Below are 21,142 nucleotides of genomic sequence, written 5' to 3' on the forward strand. Positions count from 1 at the left end.
GATATATATGGGGAACTGTTACCATGCTGGGGACCTCTGGTTCTCACCCATGCGGATTTTATGGTTTTCAGATGCATGACGCGAGACTTCTCGTTGAGGCATGTTGGAGACTTCTGGATTAGCGAAGATCCTTGTTCTCGGGACTCTGTTTTGATTTTATGATTTCTCTTAGATACTTTTATCTCCATTGAATAATACAAACTATGATGACTCCTCTTAGAGGGGATTTTGGGAGACTAGGTTCTCTGTTTTTGTGTCCCTTTGGATTTCCTTTGGGGTTTCCTTATTTTATTATATGTATATTGCTATGCTCGGACCGGTTATCTTCGCATCCGGATTTGAGTTTTGATATTCCCGTTTTTGACACTCTTTTGTATATATATAATCTCGCGTTAGCTTATCCCTGTTCTTTACGTTATCGATCGGAGTGTTGCGCTTTCAAGTTATGTTTTTTTGTTTACCCCTTTTTCTACAAAGGATCCTAGTTATAATCAATCATTCATACTATTATACGTACTAAATTTTAATTCTAGAGGTCGTAATACCTTGCCATCTCGGAATTATGACTTAAGCATAAGACCCTGTATGGTAGGGTGTTACATTAAACAAAAAAATAATATTATATCTATAAAAGATAAATTTTGTGTGTGATAGTATGATACAACTATTGGACCAAATGAAGAGTTAGCAAGTGATGCTGGAGCAGAATATGGGTTGGCAACTGACAAAGGTCCATCTAGCAAAAGAGAAAGAAAAGCCCCATATTGGGTGAAGGACTACTACATGAAAAAATAAAGAGAGAATATGATAGAAGAGAGGGGTAGAGAAGTTAGTTAAGATTGGGAGTAAAATGTAAAAGGGGAGAGATAGTGGGGGAGGAGATTTACCTGATGGTATTGTGGAGTCGTTCTCCCTGGACTTGAAGCAGGGTGATTTTGGGTGTTTTTATCATTGAGTTTCTTTATTTATATACAATCTTCACTTTCTTCATTTCAATTCATACATCATTTATATAATTACTTGTTGTGTTTAACAATTTTGGTACTTCCATTGAGAGATTTCTGAAATGGAACCAGGAACTCCATTGTCCCGCTTAGAGGATGCCTATCAACAATATCATTCTGAAATTGCAGCTCTTCAGAGAGGTCAACTTGAAATCATTGCTTAGATCAATGATACCCAAAGCAAAATTGGATCGGTTGAGAGATCGATCAAAAGTGTTGAGAAGTTGCTTAAGGAAAACTTAAAGTTCAAGCAAGTTATTCTAGATCGAGGTGAGAGTCTCGAATTTGTTGATTCCACGTTGGGTGTTCGCCCATCGCGATGGCCCAAGGGAGTCCGAGTTGAACTACCGGGTTTTTATGGCGAGGGCGTAGAGGAGTAGACCTTCTGTGCGCGAGAGTATTTTGAGCTGTATGCAGTATCAGAGACGTGGCGAGTAAGGTTGTTGTCATTCCATCTCTCGGGCCCGACTTATACGTGGTATCGTTGGTGCGCGAACAATGGCATCATGTACGCGTGGGAGGAATTCTTGGAGGCACTGAACACCCGATTTGGTCGCAATATTTTTCACGACCCCAAAGCGGCATGAAAGAACTCTGACAACAGACGATGGTGGCGGAATATCAAGCGTAATTTGAGGATCTCTCAAATCAAGTAACCGGTTTGACGGAGGATCAGTTAATTTCACTCTACAAGCATAAATTTCAAGTGACCACCCTCAATTTTCGACCCCACAGCCAATGAACTAGTAATGGGAGTACAGTAACACCCAACACTATGTGGCCCTCATTCATACGCTCTTCGGCATCAATGCTAGCTCTAGTAATGACGAGACCCTTGGTGCAAGAGAAAAGGTCTTCTAATACACCGCAAGGGGGAGGTAGTTCTAATCATTGGCGCCTCACAGCTGCGGAAATCAAGCAGCGACGTGACAAAGGGCTATGTTATTACTGTGATGAGAAGTACTCAGTTGGGCACAAATGTAAGTCTTCATATTTGTTGTTGGTTAGGGAAAAAGAGATGGAAGAGCTTCTCCGTAGGGTACCCAACAAGCCAAACAACATTAAAGAGGACTTGAGCAACCATGGTGTGAACCCGATTGATGAGGGTGTGGTGGAGATTAGTTTTAACGCAATGGTAGGAGTGTACCACCCTGAGACGATACGTATTGCAGGAACCTGTAAAGGAAGTCCAGTGATGGTGTTAGTAGATGGTGGTAGTACTCACAACTTCATGAAAGCAACCATAGCAAAGAAGGTTGGCTTACCAATCACTCAAGTACCTCAGTTGAATATGTATATGGGTAATGGTGAGTGCGTCGGCTGTGTTTCAAAGTGTAGCTTAGTGCTGCTGCAGATGCAAGGATTTGGTTTCAAGCTGGAGGTATTTACTCTAGACATAAAAGGGGCAGACATAGTATTGGGGGTACAATGGCTGATGCAGTTGGGAGATGTCACCATGAATTACCTAAATTTGACAATGGAATTTATGGTAGAGGAGATGGTTGTTAAGTTGCAAGGAGAACATTAATTCCAACCAGGAGGCATTGGGAGCAAAACTCTAAAAAAGATGGTTTCAACAGATGTTATCGCCTCTTTTCTTCACCTGATGATCTTGGAACCCTCCAAACCTGCTACCGAAACCACACAACAAGATCAACAAGTGCGGCAATTATTGGAAGAATTTTAGGAAGTATTCAAGGAGCCTACCGAATTGCCGTCACCAAGGGAGATAGAGCATCATATCCACCTCCAACATGTGGTTGACCCGGTGAACGTCCACCCTTACCGTTATCCAGAATACCAGAAAGAGAAAATTGAGAAGTTAGTAGAAGAAATGTTGCAAGCTTGCATTATTAGAGAGAGTCACAGTGCATTTTCTTGTCCGGTCTTATTGGTGCGTAAGAAGGATGGGAGTTGGCAATTTTGTGTAGATTATCGCGCACTTAATGTGATCACCATTAAAGATAAGTTTCCCATACCAAAGATTGATGAGATTCTTGATGAAATCTATGGTGCTGAATATTTCTCTAAAATTGATTTACGTTATGGCTATCATCAGATTAGAGTCAATGAGGGGGACATTCTAAAGACGGCTTTTCGCGCACATCTTGGGCACTATGAGTTTGTGGTGATGTCCTTCAGGTTAACAAATGCTCCTTCCACGTTCCAAGCCACTATGAATAGAGTATTCCGCCCCTACCTTCGGAAGTTTGTGGCAGTATTTTTTGATGACATACTTGTTTATAGCCGGTCCAAAGAGGAACACCTTCGGCACTTGAGGATAGCTTTAGTCGTGCTACAGCAACATTGTTTCGTTGCTAAACTGTCCAATTGTGTTTTCTGCCAATGTCGAGTATTTAGGCCATCTGGTGAGCAGCGAAGGAGTGCAAGTTGATGCTTTAAAGATTACAACCATCGTGGAATGGCCAAAGCCAACTAATTTGAAACAGATGAGAGGTTTTCTCGGGTTTACTAGTTATTATCACCGCTTTGTGGCGAGATACGGACACCTCGCTGCCATGTTGACTGATTTGCTCAAACTGATCAATTTTCATTGGGATCATTCAGCTGACCTTACTTTTGAGTGCGGCGTTGACTCATACTCCAGTGTTGGCACTCCCTAATTTTTCTAAACTATTTATAGTAGAAACGGATGCATCTGGTCATGAAATAGGAGCAGTGTTGTCTCAAAATGGCCATCCCATTGCAAATTTCAGCAAGAAGCTTAGTGGGCTACTTTCGGCGGCCTCGGCTTATGTAAGAGAGCTATATACTATCACCCAAGCTGTAAAGTGGAGACATTACTTATTGGGCCGTCAGTTCTGCTTTAAAACGAATCACCAAGGCCTCTGCGAGCCAATGACTTAGGTGGTGTTGACGCCTGATCAACAGTACTATCTCAGCAAATTATTGTGGTTTGACTTCGAGGTGGTATATCGGTCGGGTGTTTCTAACAGGGCAACAGATGCATTGTCTCGACAAGGTGAAGAAACTGTTCTAGTGTGTTTCCAAACTTTTTTCACTGTCCAATCTTCTTTAATACCTTCCTTAGTCAGAGCCACAACTGAGGATCTAGAGGCTAAGCTATTGGTTGAACAATATAGTCAAGGGGAGTTATCTCCAGACTTTCTTTTCAAGATGGCTTATTGGTATATCGTGGAAAAATTTAGGTGCCAGATTTTAGGGGTCTACGTGAACAGCTGCTACAAGAGTTTCACACTACTCCTACAGTGAGACACCATGGAGAGCTTAAGACATATAAAGCTCTTAATGAGTTGTTCTTTTGGCTTGGCCTGCGCAGGAGCATTCACAAATTTATTCAAGAGTGTGACATTTGCCAAACAATCAAATACATGACTTCTTAACAACAAGGTCTTCTTCAACCTTTACCTATTTCGGGTGGACCATGGATAGAACTCTCCATGGATTTTATTGTTCAATTACCCAAGTCGGTCGGCTACTTTGCAATTTTAGTGGTGATGGATCGATTTAGTAAGACTGTGCATTTTGAACCACTGCGTGCAGGATTTACAGCAAGTACGGTGGCGAGAATTTTCATTAGATCAGTGGTCAAACTCCATACTTTTTCCTCTTCCATCATTTCAGATCGAGACCCCCTGTTCTTTTGTCGATTTTGGCGCAATCTATTTGAATTCACTGGCACCCAACTCCTTTATAGCACGGCATACCACCCACAGAGCGATGGCCAAACCGAGGTGACAAACCGTTCTTTGGAGCAGTACCTCCATGCCTTTTCACACTCCCAACCTCAACAGTGGGCAAGATTTCTTTCGTGGGCAGAGTTCTGCCATAATAGCTCCTTCCAATCGGCTATCTAGATGACGCAGCATGAAGCCTTCCACGGTTTCCCGATGAATCTGCCACCAGGGTACACGCCGGGCGCCTCGCCAGTACTGGAAGTTGATATGTTCTTGCGTACGCGATAAATCCTAAATGATGAGCCTGCCTACTACTTGCACCAAGCAAGAAATCGCATGAAGAAGCAAGCAGGCAAAAATCGGAGAGATAAGGAATTCCATGTGGGTGATTGGGTGTTACTGAAACTCAGACCCTACCTGCAGTTTTCTCTCTTTCGCCGGGAACACCTTAAGCTGGGTCGACATTATTTTGGGCCCTATCAGGTAATAAGTAGAGTAGGAAATGCTGCTTATCGTCTTGCCCCTCCAGAGGGAAGCACAATCCACCATGTGTTCACATTTCCATGCTCAAAGAATTCTATGGAACTCGCACCACTGAATCCCCTATTCTTGAGGCAACACCTGCTGCATTCCAGCCAACACCCATGGCAATAGTTGGACGACGCTTGGTTGACAAAGACGGTGTGCATGTGGAACAAGTTCTAGTAGATTGAGAAGGGTTACCCAGGAATGAGACAACTTGGGTAGATCTTGATGAGTTGCTTAGGGTGTTTCCTGATCTCAACCTTGAAGATAAGGTTGTTCTGAACAAGAGAGTAGTTGATATAACTATTGGACTAAATGAAGAGTTAGCAAGTGATGCTAGAGCAGAATATGGGTTGGCAACTGACAAAGGCCCATCTAGCAAAAGGGAAAGAAAAGCCTCATATTGGGTGAAAGACTACCATATGAAAAAATAAAGAGAGAATATGATAGAACAGTGGGGTAGGAAAGTTAGTTAGGATTCAGGGGAATAAATTATAAAAGGGGAGAGATAATAGGGGGAGAAAATTTACCTGAGGGTATTGTGGAGTCGTTCTCCCTAGACTCGAAGCAGGGTGATTTTGAGTATTTTTGTTATTGAGTTTTTTCATTCATATACAATCTTCACTTTCTTCATTTCAATTCTTACATAATTTGTATAATTACTTGTTGTGTTTAATAGTGTGACAAAAGTATCAAAATTCTAATTTTTTTTTGTTGACTTTTTAATATAATTTTCAAAGTACTCCCACCTTTTATCTTCAACCTCAACTCCATCACCATCTCTTTTTTCGCAAATCCCAAACTTTCAAAACTCTCACTACTACCACCACTACCTCCTCTGATTATTATTGTCTCCCTTCTTCCTCTCCATTGGCACCACTCACCATTCATCATTATTATCATCATCATCTTGTCTTTTCCAATGAAGATTCAACCGCTGACGTTTGTGAAGTGACAAGGAGGTTGGAATTGGTGAAGCTGGTGGCCAAGTGGCGATCGAAGCGCCTCTTCAAGCGCTAATTTCTAGGCATTCTGAGGTGCTTGGTGGCGGTGGAAAAGACTGTTAGCGACGATGCGTATTTCGGCAAAGATGTAGCTGGTGCTAATTTGAAATCAAACTCTGTGTGTCTGGCAAGAATGGTGCAGAGTTTCATGAAAGATAATCACGATAATAAATACGCAGTTTTTGTTATGTGTTCTTGTAACCATTGTAACTAATTTAATAACAACTACGACGACAACTCCGACATTGAATCGGACGCCGCTTTCGAAGAAACTAACCAGCTTTCCTCTGAAAAAACTAACACCGTTTTTTCATATTGTGCAACAAGTATTATGATGACGGCGGGTGGTGGCAATGGAGAGGGGGAAAAGAGACAATAGTAATCAGAAAAGGTGACGGTGATTTTGAAAGTTTGTGATTTGAGAAAGAAGAGATGGTGATAAAATTGAAGTTGAAGATAAAGAACGAGGATAATTTAGAAATTTTATTAAAAAATAAAAAAAAAATTAGACTTTGGATATTTTTGTCACACAAAATTCATTTTTATAGATATAATATTAGTTTTTTTTTTATTTGTTGAATATTTTTAGAGAAAAAGACAAATTGATCCTTGATTTTTTAGTCTGCAGATATTTAAGTCTCTAACCTCTTCAAAATTTGGACACATCGATTATTGGATCTAATTTGTCTCGTTTTAAAAATTCTTACGTGTGTATCTGTATTAACCAGGTCAGCACAACAAGAATCACGTTTAATTTTTTCGTTGAATCTGATAGACCTATGTAAACATGGGGATCGATATGTCCAAATTTTAAAAATATTAAAAATTTAAATATATTTTTAAATTTTTGAAAACTTAAATATATATAGATTAAAATGTCCAAAACTTATTTATCCTCTTTTCATATTTTTATTAATATTTACAAAGTTAATGACTACAAATAATTATTTTTTTTTATTATAAGACACCTCTCAAGTCACAAACGTTAAACTTGACCATTTTTATGTGAAATAAAAAACCGGAATGGGAAATTTTAAAAACCATGGGCAATATGTGACCACTCCATATCTAATTTTATCTATGTAAGCTTGGTGGAAGTCGTAATCCCAAACTAAAAGTCTAAATTCTAAACCAACCAAAAAGAGAGGGAAAAAAAATGAATAGCAAGAAATTACAAGTAGATTGATATTGGAGAATGTGTGAAAATATTTCTTTTCTTGCTTGCTTGCAAAGAATGTGAAAGCGTCCAACCCTTTCAACATCAAGCATGACGATAGCTAGCTGCTTTGGATAGATAACGCTTCCTCTCTGGAACCCAAGAAACCTTTATTTAATTAATTAATGGTTGTTATATGTTTTTAAATTAATAAATCACGGCATCAACCAACATAGGTCGGCCAATAGATTTTGAAAGCTAACAACAATTGCCATCATAAAAACAGAGTTAATTGAATACCAATTATCTTTATTCTTTAATTAGTCACTTATTTTATTATTTTTTTAAAATAATATATTCTGTGGCTTTTAAATACAGCTTTAATTTTATTTTTCCGTTTTATTCTACTGAAAGCGACCAAAAAGAACTTACTAGTAGTTAATATTTGAAATAAAAAAGGGCAAGCGTATATTTTAAAAATATTATAAGAGCAAAATATTTTATTAAAAATATTTTTTTACATTTTTAATATTAACTATGTTAAGTCTATATTAAAAATAAATTAAACAATATATATTTATATATAAATATATAATAATTGATATTAGTACTGATTTTAATATCAAATAGTATTTTTGTTTTAATATATAAAAAGTAATTTTGTTAGAAGTTAGAACACAAAATAATTAAATTGAAGCAAGGAATGAGCAGAGAAAACAATAGATTCCACCGAAGAAATTAAGGGAGCGGTGGGAGGGTGCAACGCAAGTGTCGTTTTCGGCGAGTCACAAGTGTTAACTAACTAAAACGGCAACGTGATGAATTGGAATTTGTGAGAGGGTGTAGTTAGAGATAAGTTCAAAATGAGTGGCTACTTGCATGCATTGGTTTGTTAAGCAAACGAGATTTTGATGAATGAGATTATGAATGTAATAATTGACCGTTTAAGCTGGCATCTATCAATGTCACACTCACATTATTAGTGAAAGTTCAAACTTAAGAGAAAGAAAGAAAAGATTTCACCTGCAGAGTAGTTTTAATTATATTCTAAAAGCATAAGTTAAACATACCATAAAAAAATATCTTAATATTATTTATTATTTTTATACATTAAAAATATAAAAAAAATATTTTTATAAAAAGTAATATTAAAATATTCTCTTTTATAAAATATTTAATCTATATTCTTAAGAGACACGATAACAAATTCTTTAACTTTACAGTATAAGTCTATGTTATGTTATGGACAGTTCATTTCCCACTAATGCAACAATCATAACTGCCGCAGTGGCGTGATCTTCAACAAAACCTTCCCTTATCTCATTATTTCTCACGGAAGTGCAACACATATCCTTACATTTAATTAATTATTTTAGGGTTTATCTAACTAACTAAATGTCATTATTTAAGATTCCCATGGATTCGTCGGTCTCTATTTCCAAATTCCATCCAAAATCCTGCTAGAAACAGAGTTCAATGGATTGGTCCTCTAAATTCAAATGGATTAATTATGTTAACCGTCTCTGTTTTGTGTAGCCAGGTTGGTCTGACCAAAATATAAAAAGAGATCAAACTTGTTTTAATACTTTAACTTCAAGTACTTACATCACTTGACATTTTAAAATAATATAAGAATATCCATGCAGTTAAAAAAAAAAAAAAAAACTTTTACCCTATTATTTTTTCCATTTATAATGTTTTTAGTGTTATAGTTAAGGATTCAAAACAAAAAGCTAGTATTTTCTTATTCTTATTTTAGAATATATATTTTTATTAATTAAGAGTAAAAAGTGTATTCTTAATCATTTTGGATATATATTTAGCACTGATAAAAAATAAAGGTATTAAGTTTTCAATATACTGTATTGGTTGAATGTCTCAAAAAGTTTTTTTTATCACTCTAAAAATTAGATAAATGATAATAGATATTTCTTAATATAACAATAAAAATATAGAGATTAGAAAATTATTTTTATTCTTTTATTCAAACATTTTAAAAACTAATTTTAGTACCTTATTAATTAATGTAAAAAAAAAACATTTGTTCTATTACCCAATCACAATATTAGTATATTACACTATCAATATGAAAAAAGTCTAAAATAACGGGTATGGAAGCAGGGGCAAACTTAGAGGGGGCGAGTAGTGGCCTTGGCCCTCGACCCCCAAATTTTAAGAAACTATACTTATATATGAGATATATATTTAAAAAATAAAAAAATATTATGTAATTTAATAATTTTATATGCATTATTTTTTATTATGTGATGGATTTATGTTTTAATTGTTTAATTCACTAATATTTTTTACTTAACTAATTTAATATCATACTCTCAAGTCTTTGTACCTTTTAAATTAATTTTTATATAATAATTTCTATATTTATTTTTTTATATTAAGATATTTAACATTTATATTATTATATTAATAATGACTTCGTAGTTATATTTTGGTAATCACAATATGTACTTTAAATATTATTTTTTTGTAAAAAATACTCATTTTTCTTCTAAATTTACGTTGTTAAAAAAATTTATAAAGATATCTTTATATCTTGTATTCTATAAGAATATTGTGTCTTTCAAATAATTAATAATTTATAATTTATTTTCAAACTTTTTAAAATTTTTTGAAGAACTAATTTTAATTAATAAGATATGTGATAATTTTTAACTAAATATGCTATAAATTATTAGTATTTTATAATTTTATAATGTACTATTAATATTGTTATATTTCTTTTATATAATTATCATATTAAAAATAAAATTATAAAAAAATTATAATTATATATATATTGATAAATCTTTTAAAAAACTAATTCTAATAATTATATATTAATTATTTTTATAAAATAAAAAAATTATCTAAAATTCGACTCTTCCTTATTAAAATTTCTGGATCCATCCTCACGAAAGTCAAACACCTTTGTTGATATAGTTAAAATACTTGCATGAAATATTTTTGAGTTAATAATATGTCAAATTAAATTTTAATTATAAATCTACATGTCATATTTATGCGTAGCAGACTAGCAGCGAAGCAATTATGTATCAGAAAGTTCTCATTTGTTTTTGGTCAAACTTGGTAAGTTCTCTTCTTTTGTTTTTTGGTCAGTAACTTGTCTTCGTTTAAGTTTCTGGGTTTCGGCCTATCAATTAATTTATTTGGGCCAAGAAAAAGTTTCAACCCACATTTGGCCCATTTTTCTCAATTAAGTCCAAGCCCATATGGTTAGTGAACCTGTTTGATGCAGAATGTGCTTATTTACCATCCTGACATATGATTATTATAAGAGATATTGGATATATTAACATAATTATTAAAATTTTAATTTTAGTTTTGATACACCATCAATATAAATTAATTTTACATATGCTCCAATTAATTATATAAAATTATGTCAATAAAAAATAACTATCTTTTAATAGTCATTCAAATAATTATACAAAATATTTTATACTTTTAATGCATCAAAATTAAACTCCATAGGTAGAGATTATTACAGGACTATTATTTTGGTTAGGACATGTTTTTGGACTATTGAGTTCACAACTAGTAGACTATAGTTGAGTGCATAGACGTGTTGTTTCCCCAACCTTGCACTACCTAATAGTGTAATAGAGCTACACCCAAATTAATTTGCATACACGTAATTAATTTGTTTAGATAAATTTGGCAGTTTTGACTGCAATAAATTAAAAAGAGGCTAATACTTGGTGCAACAAAAGCATGCTCGGTCTTAAAGGGTGTGATGATAGGTAACTACTTTAGATGCATATTCGTGCACATTACCTGTCTCTTGCTCACACCCCATCACCCATTGTGGTCCCTATTACCATACAACTTTACAAACACACAACGCAAATGTTTCTTCATAATAATATTAATAATCTATGCTCTCTCCTAACCTATGACAATTCAATTGTTCAATCAACTACATCACAATCTTCTACTTTGTAGTGACATAGGAAATCCGAAATGGACCTTCATTTTATCTAAGTATTTTTTTTTTCCCTATGTCTTTACATTAAAGAAAGCACTGCATGCAACTACCGAATTTGACTCCTTTGAAACAGACTTATGATATCATATCACCAAATAATAATTGTTTGGCAGGAAACATAGCTGTCACTTTGAAAATCTCACGCCGTTGGCCTCTTGAAAAAACCATCATCGCAAGGGACATAGTGCTCATAACCAAGTAACCAACGCAAAAGAAAAACAAGAGGAAAAAAAATGGCAAATAATCAAGGACCACATCGGAAGAACAAAGCCAACCACCATACCCCAAATAAAAGTTTGTCATTTGAAAAGAGTTCGTTCTCCGTTGACCAGTCTCACATTATTGGACTAGAATTTTTGGAAAGTTAAGTTTTATCAATTATCATAGACAAATTCTTAGTATTTTTGCTCGGATCATAGAATAAAAATTAACCTCAAACTGAAAATATGAATGACATAAAGTATGAACATTCATTTGCTACCACACAAGAAATTTTTGTTTATATCATATCATCTTTGAACCAATTCAAGTAAGAGTTTTGCTCTTTTATCGTTTAATTTACCTAAAAATAATGTATTAAATTTATGTAAAATAAGATTTGGCAAAGCTTTTAGAAAGCACAAGTATATTATTTTGAAAATATACTTTTTAAATTGAAAAATCTAATATAATTTTATATATTAATTAACATCTACACTTATTTTTATTCTTCATTATACTTATATCTATTTTAAATGTTAAAAATAAATCCATCAAATATAATTTGTGACTTATCCTTATTAAAACTTATAATTATTTTAATTTGCTAAAATTCATTGTTACAATTTATTTAAAACTTTAATTTTAAAAAGTAAAAACTTTACAAATAACCATATAAATAGTCTTAAATATAAGAATTGTCTTTTTGGAACCCATTTTGATTGTTCAAGACAGTGCCTATGCCCTATATATAGTCAACATTGTTGATTTCTCACTTTTCATTGTCAAGCATAATAGTCATCACTAGTAAGACAAGACCCCTAAAAGCTATAAGAGAAGTAGAGAGAACCCATGCACTTTTCTTCTTTTATTTTTTATTTTTTATTTTTTTTTAAAAAAAAAGAAAGAGTCTTCTCAATCACCCATCACCTATATTCTGAGAGGTCAAGTACCATGATATATAGCAGCTATAAAGTTCCTCTTAATCATTCTTTCCTTACATATCTTCTTTGCCTAATGCATTTTTTTTGTTTTGGCTCAAATCATCACTTTAATGTGATATAAATCCACAAAAGAAGCAATGATGGAGTTCCCCCATCTCCCTGATCCTACATTAATTGGAACAATATACTATTATTATTCCTGGTGCTCTTTTTTCTAACACAAGAATAGTCTTAAGCTTTAACATAACATAATAGACTCAGACTCATTCATAATATGGTATAACAACAACAAACATTGTATTAAATTATTTGCAACCACAGACACAAAACTGCTTAAAGTCCACACTATCATAATGAATTGTCAAACAGAAATAAAGTGTGATCTGACTATAGGATTACTGAAACATCAAGCCATTTGAAATTGGAATTTTCTTTCTGCTAATAATTTACAACTTAAGTTATTTACACACTGAGTGGAATGCAGAACCGAAAGAAGAGTTTAATAACTAACAACTCTTAAGAGTAAATAGCGAGAAATTTGGGTGACTTACATGCATACTTTTCAATTCTCTGAGCTATTAAGATCTTAATATGTTGAGGCAAAGGGAATGAGTCAAACATACATACCTCAGATATAAACTGATTTGTAAATTAGGTATGTTATAGTCAAAACACATTCATGCATGGTATGGTTTGCTCCATCAATGGCAATGTATGACTAAGAAATTTCAGCCATCTTTCTTTATCTGTTAACAATCTCCAATATCTAGATCTTATTCTGCACAAACATGAGATAAGATTGGCAGATGATAGTAAGAAAGTAAAGAAACAAAGTTAAACTTAAAAAACTACAATTCATCTTTCTACTCAATATCATAATCCATGTTCCACTCAAACCTCATTGAATTTCAAATGTTTTAGCAGCAATGTGTAAAATTAAGAACATGATACAGTTCATTTGAATATCAGAATTCCAGATATATATGCCAAAGAAACCTACCATGTTGGAATTAGAATACAAAGTTAAAGTTATTATTAAGGAGGACTATCTATAACATTGATAGACACTCGATTTACTGTGGCGAATCGCATCTGCTGGTCCGGAGCTCTGCTCCTCTTAAACATTGGCTCCATTGATAGTGAAGGAGAGATCAAAGATGCTGCTGTCCATGAATCATTTGAGCTGTCACAACTGAATGATGCATCAATTACACCCCCGGGGCTACTTGGTTCGGATATCCGTTTGCGTTTTTGGCAAAGATTGTAAATGCCTTCATGATTCAAAACCAATTGTTTCACTATGTGTTTGTAGCACTCATTCACTTGTTCCTGCAGGATCACCACCACCATAAATTCTCCAATACTAATGCTAGTGAGACAAAAAACAATCGCTTCAAATAGTCTAAACTTATCTTATTTAACCTTTATTTATTACAGGGTACTTTAATACCTAAATGGTTTTGGTAGTTTTTGACTAATATTTTTTTTGTTACCAACCATTTCCAATTCCTCAATTACTCACCAAATCCTTAGTTATATTTGACAAATTAACAGTTGAACTTAATCAAGAACACAAACCTCACTAGTCTTGAGTAACCCCATGAGTTGATTTATGTATTCCATTGCATTTAACGGTTCAATCTCTTTAATAACATGGATCATGGTAGCAGCAGCCAATGTAGAAGGGAGATAACCCATGAACCTTGAATCTGAATACAATGATAATAAGTAATAGTTACATCGAATCTGAATATAATTAATAGAAAACAGTGTAGCATAAATAAATGCTTACTGGGAATGACAGAAAGAAGAACACGCTGGCACCTCCATAAGAACTCCCAATGCAAAAGGGTCTTCAAACCAATCCTTCTAACAATGTGTTCAAAGAAGGAAATTGGGGTGACAGGGTTCATCCTCCATTGGAGTGTAGACAACACAAGAAGCTCCATTCTCTGAACAGTCTTGGCTTCGAACAAGAACTTGGGTTGCTCCACCTATGAATAAAAACCCAGGTTCAGAAAGAAAGAAAGAAAGAAAGAAACTTGAGGAAGAGTTAGAGAAAAAGAAGCATACTTGGAGGTCCAAGAGAAGTGGAACATGGATCTCTTCCATTTTGGCAGCAAGAGATAAACACGCAAGAGCGGTGAGCTGAGTCATCCATGGCTTGTCCCTCTGAAATGTTAGGCTTGTGACGAACCTGTCGAAGTAGTTGACTGCAAGTACAGTGGTCAAAGCAGTGAAGCCATAGAAGCAGCTAACTTTGCAAATCCAGGAGACGGCGTCGTTTCGTGGAGCCTCGAGAAAAGCATTAATGGTGTGAGTGTGTGTCTCTTTGGAGAGAAGAGAGAGGATGTGGTCGTGTTCCCATAACAAGTGATGATGATGATTATGATTGTCCATGAGAAGGCTTTGGTGGTTGTCATCATCATCGAGAATGTTCTTCTCTTCTTCGCAGAGAAGGGCATCGAAGAAGGAGGGAGAATCATCATCCTCTTCTTCTTCTTCTTCTTCTTCTTCTTCTTCTTCTTCTTCTTCTTCTTCTTCTTCTTCTTCCTCTTCTTGTGTGTGAGGCATGTTCATGTTCAAAGCAGATAAGGTGTTTGTGTTTGTTGCATTGTTTGTTGTTTGTTTCATGGCACTACTCTTTTCTTTCTCTTTCTGTTTCTGTGTCTCTGATTTTACATAATAATCAGAATTCAGAACGTTGCAAAGTGTGTTACTCTGCTTCTGCTTCTGCAAAGTAGAGAGAGTAGGGAGTGGATAGTGTCCAAACCAAAAACAAAAACAAAAACAAAATTATCGTATTTGTAATATGTAATATGTATGCCTTCTCTTTCTCTCTTTAATTGTTTTGTTTTTTGTTTTCACTCCCTCCTTTTTCTTTTCTGTCTCTTTCTTTTTCCCGCTCCTCCCTTCTCTCGGACAAATTATTATTATTATTATTATTTTATTTTAGTATTTAACTGACATATTAAAAATACCTTTTCAACACAATTTTATATTAAAAAAAAATAAAATTTAAGGTTTTTAATGTATTTATTAATTAACCATTTATACATGTGCGTAAAACAATATATGATGAGTTATAGTTATTCAAATTCATATTTTAACTCATTGCAAAAGGATAAAATTGTATAATGAAGAAATACAGCTTTGTATGTTTTGTGTTATGAATTTAAATGAGTTTATAAAAGTTCATATATCTTATATGGTTTAATAAGTTTTTATTATAATTTTTTTTAGTACAAACATGATACATATCTTTTTAATAAAAAAAAAAACTATTTGATCACATTTTTAATAATGCTCATTTATTTCTAATATATTTGACACAAATACTGTGTAGTATATGTAGTTATAATTTAATTTAGTTACTAGAGATTGATAAGAATCATGTTCTATATATAATATATAATTAAAATTTAATGATTGCATATATAATAATATAAAATGTTTTTATACTCATAGAATATTAAGTTTATTTATTTAGGTATTATTAATTATTTTATCCTCTATTTACAATTACTTTTTACCATACTAAAAAAATATTTCAATTTACCTGATAGTATTCTAACACACTATTGAATAAGAAAGTTAAGAAAGAAAACTTGTATTCTTTCAATACGTTATTAATACATTACAAATTTCTAAATTTTATATTTTCTATTTAATTTTTATTTATAATATCCTTATAAAGTGTCATTATTATTATTTTTTTTTGTTACTTATGGTATCTCTGACAGACTAAAGCCTAATTCGTCATGAAACTCTGTTTAAGAGTTTGTCGCTAGCCAATAAATTACTACATACACAAAACGAGATTCGAATCTCCAACACTTATTTAAGCGGACTAGTGAACTAAGTATTACACTAACCTAATTTGGTTTATAAACTGTCATTATGAATTTATGATACTTGTGAGCAAGATCCAAAAAATTCAAAACTTTTTTTTAAAGAAAACAAAACAAAAACTGTGTAGTTTATATTCTAAATTAATTAAATAGATAAAAAAGCTTTAAAAAATTTTCTACCATCTTATCAAATGTTGTTAGAACTTAGAACACTTTTAATAAATGATAAATTCTTAAATGCTTCGTAGTATATATTTGCATTTTCTTTTATATTATTGCCAGAACCATAAAAAGAAAGAAGAAAAAATACAATCGAATAGAATATAACATTAATTTTGTAATTAAAAATATATATGGTTTATACATTTTTTTTTTCTTCACAAAGAATGATAGAAGTCCTCGTTTTTAAACTAAATACAAACAAAAATATTTAAAAGTAATAATGTGGTAATGACAAGAGAAGGCAGTGATACTGGAAACTAGAAAGGATGTATTATGGGGAATCGTAAAGCGTTGACTATGACCACTCCAAAACGGAAGCTTCACCACTTCACCCTTCTCCTTCCTACTTGTCAAATAATTTAAAGTAATAGGACAAGTTGAAAAACTACGGGAAAAATTTTATAAAATTATTTTTTTAAAAATTAATTTAATAATTATGTCTAAATTATTTTTATGTAATAAAAGATATAATAAATATTTTATTAAAGAAATGGTCTAAAATTCAATTTTTTTTATTTGTCTCTAGAAGTCTGTGAATTTATTGTTGGAAATTTTCAATAACTTACTATTATTTTTGGGAAACCTATAAATCCATCACGAATTTTTTTTTTTAAATATACGTAGTACTTTATTTTTATCAAAAAGTTATGAATCTATCTCAAAATTTCTCAATAATCTATTTATCTTATTACTCAAAAAATTAAAATACTAAAACCTGCAGAAGCATGATTTACTCTCGATATTAACGGGCATGATAACTATAAATAATTAACTCATATGATAACTATAAATTAAATAAATAATAATGTAACCGATAAAACAAAAAAGCTATAAATTCTAAGAGGAATTAATTTCTTAGGCATAAGATTAATATATCTTTACCTAATATCTTCGATTTTTGAAAAAAAAAAATCATAACATAGTTCATCCTATAATTCATTCTTTTAATCACATTTTTATTAATAAATTAAAGAAAATAAATATTTTAACAAATCGACAATACTTTTATATTGTGTTTAAGAAGAATAATGATGAAAATTAGTTTTATTATGGTAGCAAAGTTGGTGTGTAACAAAAAAATTGTATGTTTTGTATTTTACAAGTGTGTGGCAAAATGTAAAAATCATTTCTAGTGAATTTTTTTTTTTTTGAAAAACACAAATTGTCTGAATTTACTATTTTTTTTTTCCCTTAAGGTAACTCAAATAGCTCTCACCATTTTTTTTAAAATTAAGATGGAAGGAAAACCCCTCCAGCAGTTTCCTCAAAAATTGCAAATAATTTTAGTGTGACAAATTAGAAAATTAGGAAAAGGAAATCGTTATCAATGGTTTTGGTTTTTTATTATTTAAAAAAAAAATAGAAGCCACCCCTGCAATTTCACCTTTTTTTATTTACTTTCATATTTTTGTAAAATAAAAAACTTTAATTTTGTAAAAATAAAACCCTCCATATACATAAAAAAATTAACCGAGAAATGGTATCTTTTAACTCATATTTCTGATATTTAAAAAATTATTAAATAATATTAAATACATTTAATATCTTATATGTATCTATAGTATTTAATAATTTCTATATCTAATATGTTAACTGTATATTTCTTTTTTTCTCGGAAAATTTTGAAAATATATAATACTTATCGAGTTAATAGTCAAAATCGTCCCAAAAGATATCCCGATCTTCATTTTCGTCCTCGAAAGATAAATTTAATCAAAATTGTCCTCGAAAGATTTAAAATTAATCATGTTAGTCCCTTCGTCTATTCTGTCACTAACAACGTTACTTTTACTCACGTGGCACATTAGTTTTTTTTTTTTTTTGTCTTTTTGGTCATGGACTGTTAAGCCTAAAAAACAAAAATAGAACCCTAACTACCCAGAACTCGACCCACCCCGAAAATCCCTCTTCAACCCGTCTGAGTAGCTTCGAGCCTCCATTCCCGTCCCGCTGCAACACAACCCCCGCAATGGTGGTTCTTCAAGCATTCCTTCATCATCTTCAGTTGGCAAGCCATCACATCTTTGAGCTGTTCCCCAGTGCATTCGATAGCAGGTATTATGTTCGATAACTGGTCATTTGCTCCCGTCCCCTCTTAACCGAGGATTCAGTCGGAAGATCTTCCCCTTCAACTGACTTTAGTCCTTGTAACTCAACCACGAACTGTGAAACTGCAACCAATCCATCACTTTTCCTCAATTTCTCAAGCTTAGGAACATAGGTGTTCCCACCACAGTGATTGAGGAACCTGCTGCTAGTCCGCAAGGTAGAAACATCAAGCCATCTCTCTTCTGCAATTCATCCTCGGTCATTGATATCCAAGAAAGACAGGACTCAGGCTTTCCTTTAATGATAGATTTCTCTCCGGACTCCACGCCATCAACCGTGTCTAATTCTCCCCAAGCCTTCAGCCCCAATGTCTATGCATCATCTGTCATTCTCTCAAGTACAGATAAATTGTTTGTCCTATTCATTTGCCGCATGATTCTTCCAGTAATTCTGCCATACTTCTGAGGAACACGCTCCACGGATTCACCACCATGTTCTTCCTCCTTCAGTGAAACTTTGTTGGGTCTCAAGGGAGCATCCTTGTCCGTGCTATCATCTAGCCTCCGGTGAAGTGAATCTCGATAAGCAGAACTAACAAAAGGTTTGCTCAACTCTGAACCTTCTAAGCCACCAACAATAGCGACACCATCCAATCCATCATAAATCTCATCCCCACTTATCGTTGACACAATCTTCAGAATTTGAGGAAACTTGCACGAAATGAAAACCAAATATAACACTCCAATAGCAAACAAAATTTGAACAACCTAAACCTCCTCGAATTGGAAGGTTCAATTTTCTACCTCTTCATAGTCTTCAAAATCAACAAACCAAAGAAAAAAACGATACAATCTACACTACAGCAAATTATTAACTACAACAATACCCTACACTGTAGATGTTTTATGTGAATAAAACCATAAAGAACTACATCAACGCGAGGAAGCACGCAAACGGCAACAAAGCTGTAATTTTGAAAGCAAACCCCAAGTCCAAAATTTCCGCTAAAAACGACAGGGCAACCAATTGGATTGGGGTGGAAAGCGAGCACTATACCATTGATGCGGCGGTGGCAACAACTGTGGAGCAGGGGATCTAAGATGCTTGATAGGTGGCGAAGGTTGGCGTTCAGGCAAGGCGTGGTATGTCTGCAACATCCGGCGACGGCGGTGGTTACTGGAGACAGTGCGCAGCGTGAAGCTTGAAGAACCACCATTGCGAGGGTTGTGTTGCAGCGGGACGGGAATGGAGGCTCGAAGCTACTCAAATGGGTTGAGGAGGGATTTTCAGGGCGGGTACGGGTGGGTCGGGTTCTGTTTCTATTTTTTTTTGGCTTAACAGCCCATGACCAAAAAGACAAAAAAATTAACGTGTCACGTCAGCAAAATTAATGTTGTTAGTGACAAAATAGACGGAGGGACTAACGTGATTAATTTTAAATCTTTTGAGAACGATTTTGATTAAATTTATCTTTCGAAAACGAAAATAAGGATCGAAATATCTTTCAGGAACGATTTTGATTATTAACTCAATACTTATCATCCCTTTTAACTCGAGCAATAAACTAATAGAGTGTTTGAAGACTTGAAAATTGTAATTAGCAGAATCTAAACTAGAGTTACTTTCGTCAATTTAGTTAAAAAGAAATTAATTTATAATTATGCATTATTTGATTGAATAACTGAAAAAATTGATTATTAAACGTACATGTTATTTAAAAAGAAATGCAGTAACGGAGACCAGTCAACCCTTAATTGATATAGTAATAATCGTGAATGTACTTGCTGTAGGTAAAGAATTCATTATTCAAAATCAAGGCTTCACTGCCAAATCTTTTTCAGCTCCGTGCATCAGACACGAATCATTACTATTAAATATTGTTCGTTACTATTCACTCCACTCCACACATTCACTATCACTAATTCTCATTTATTTAAATTAATTAATTAAATTTCCACACAAATAATTGGCCAATAAATAAATAATTAGTAAAATCAATTTGAGTTAGTCGAGTAGTCAGCAGAAGATCTTTAAATATTAGGAGTTTAAATTTTGTCTTATACATGCAATAGTTTATTGGCTAGTGATATATTTTTAAATGGAGTTCAGATCCATAACAGATTAGTTTTTAACCTGTCGAATTAGGAGATATATACTATTTGGTACGAGCTTTGTAGGATAAACTGAGAACTGTTATATGTCGATTGGTCTAATTACAAGAACAACAACTAAGAAAATAAAAAAAGTTTTGCAAACATAACTAAATCATTCGTTCAGAAGATGCATCAAGAATTAGACACGCAAGACAATGATTAATAATTATAGAAAGTCAAACCTCTTATTATTTTCAAAATGTATTAAAGACTCTCGTTAGTTAAGATAAATTAAATAGGCATTATCACATTCTTAATATTTATTATATGATTATTTTGGTTGGTTATTTTATGTTTATTTTATTTTGTTTGTTTTAGACTTAATTATGATTTGGTCTATTTTTATTTTAATAAATTTATGAGTTAGGATT

At 33.2% G+C, this 21,142-nt stretch overlaps 1 protein-coding gene across 2 annotated transcripts; it reads right to left on the reverse strand.

Annotated features, from left to right (window-relative positions):
* Positions 1–12,234: 12,234 nt before the first annotated feature.
* Positions 12,235–15,299, reverse strand: LOC107642742 (cyclin-D3-3). 2 transcript variants are annotated; one of them, XR_001620688.3, is made up of 6 exons: positions 14,570–15,299; positions 14,289–14,490; positions 14,075–14,205; positions 13,497–13,825; positions 13,124–13,274; positions 12,235–12,661 (listed from the first exon to the last, which is right to left on the reverse strand). XR_001620688.3 is itself a non-coding variant. In XM_016346205.3 (5 exons), exons 1-4 carry the CDS (start codon positions 15,128–15,130, stop codon positions 13,532–13,534), a joined length of 1,188 nt encoding a protein of 395 aa, XP_016201691.1. In that variant the 5' UTR covers positions 15,131–15,271; the 3' UTR covers positions 12,770–13,274; positions 13,497–13,531. The 2 variants fall into 2 exon arrangements, 1 of the variants encoding a protein (XP_016201691.1); XM_016346205.3 differs by lacking the exon at positions 12,235–12,661 and having other exon boundaries at positions 12,770–13,274; positions 14,570–15,271.
* Positions 15,300–21,142: the final 5,843 nt, after the last annotated feature.

The sequence above is a fragment of the Arachis ipaensis genome, chromosome B5 (genome assembly GCF_059453495.1).
Source record: "Arachis ipaensis isolate K30076 ecotype BB chromosome B5, ASM5945349v1, whole genome shotgun sequence".
Lineage (NCBI taxonomy): Eukaryota > Viridiplantae > Streptophyta > Magnoliopsida > Fabales > Fabaceae > Arachis > Arachis ipaensis.

Bases quoted from the DNA above. Each gene is read 5' to 3' on its own strand.
- LOC107642742 (XM_016346205.3), bottom strand. From the start codon at position 15,130: ATGAAACAAACAACAAACAATGCAACAAACACAAACACCTTATCTGCT. The intron at 14,491-14,569 runs GTATGCTTCTTT...TTTTATTCATAG, and splicing joins CACTTCTCTTGGACCTCCAA to GTGGAGCAACCCAAGTTCTT. The intron at 14,206-14,288 runs GTAAGCATTTAT...CATTGTATTCAG, and splicing joins TCTTCTTTCTGTCATTCCCA to ATTCAAGGTTCATGGGTTAT.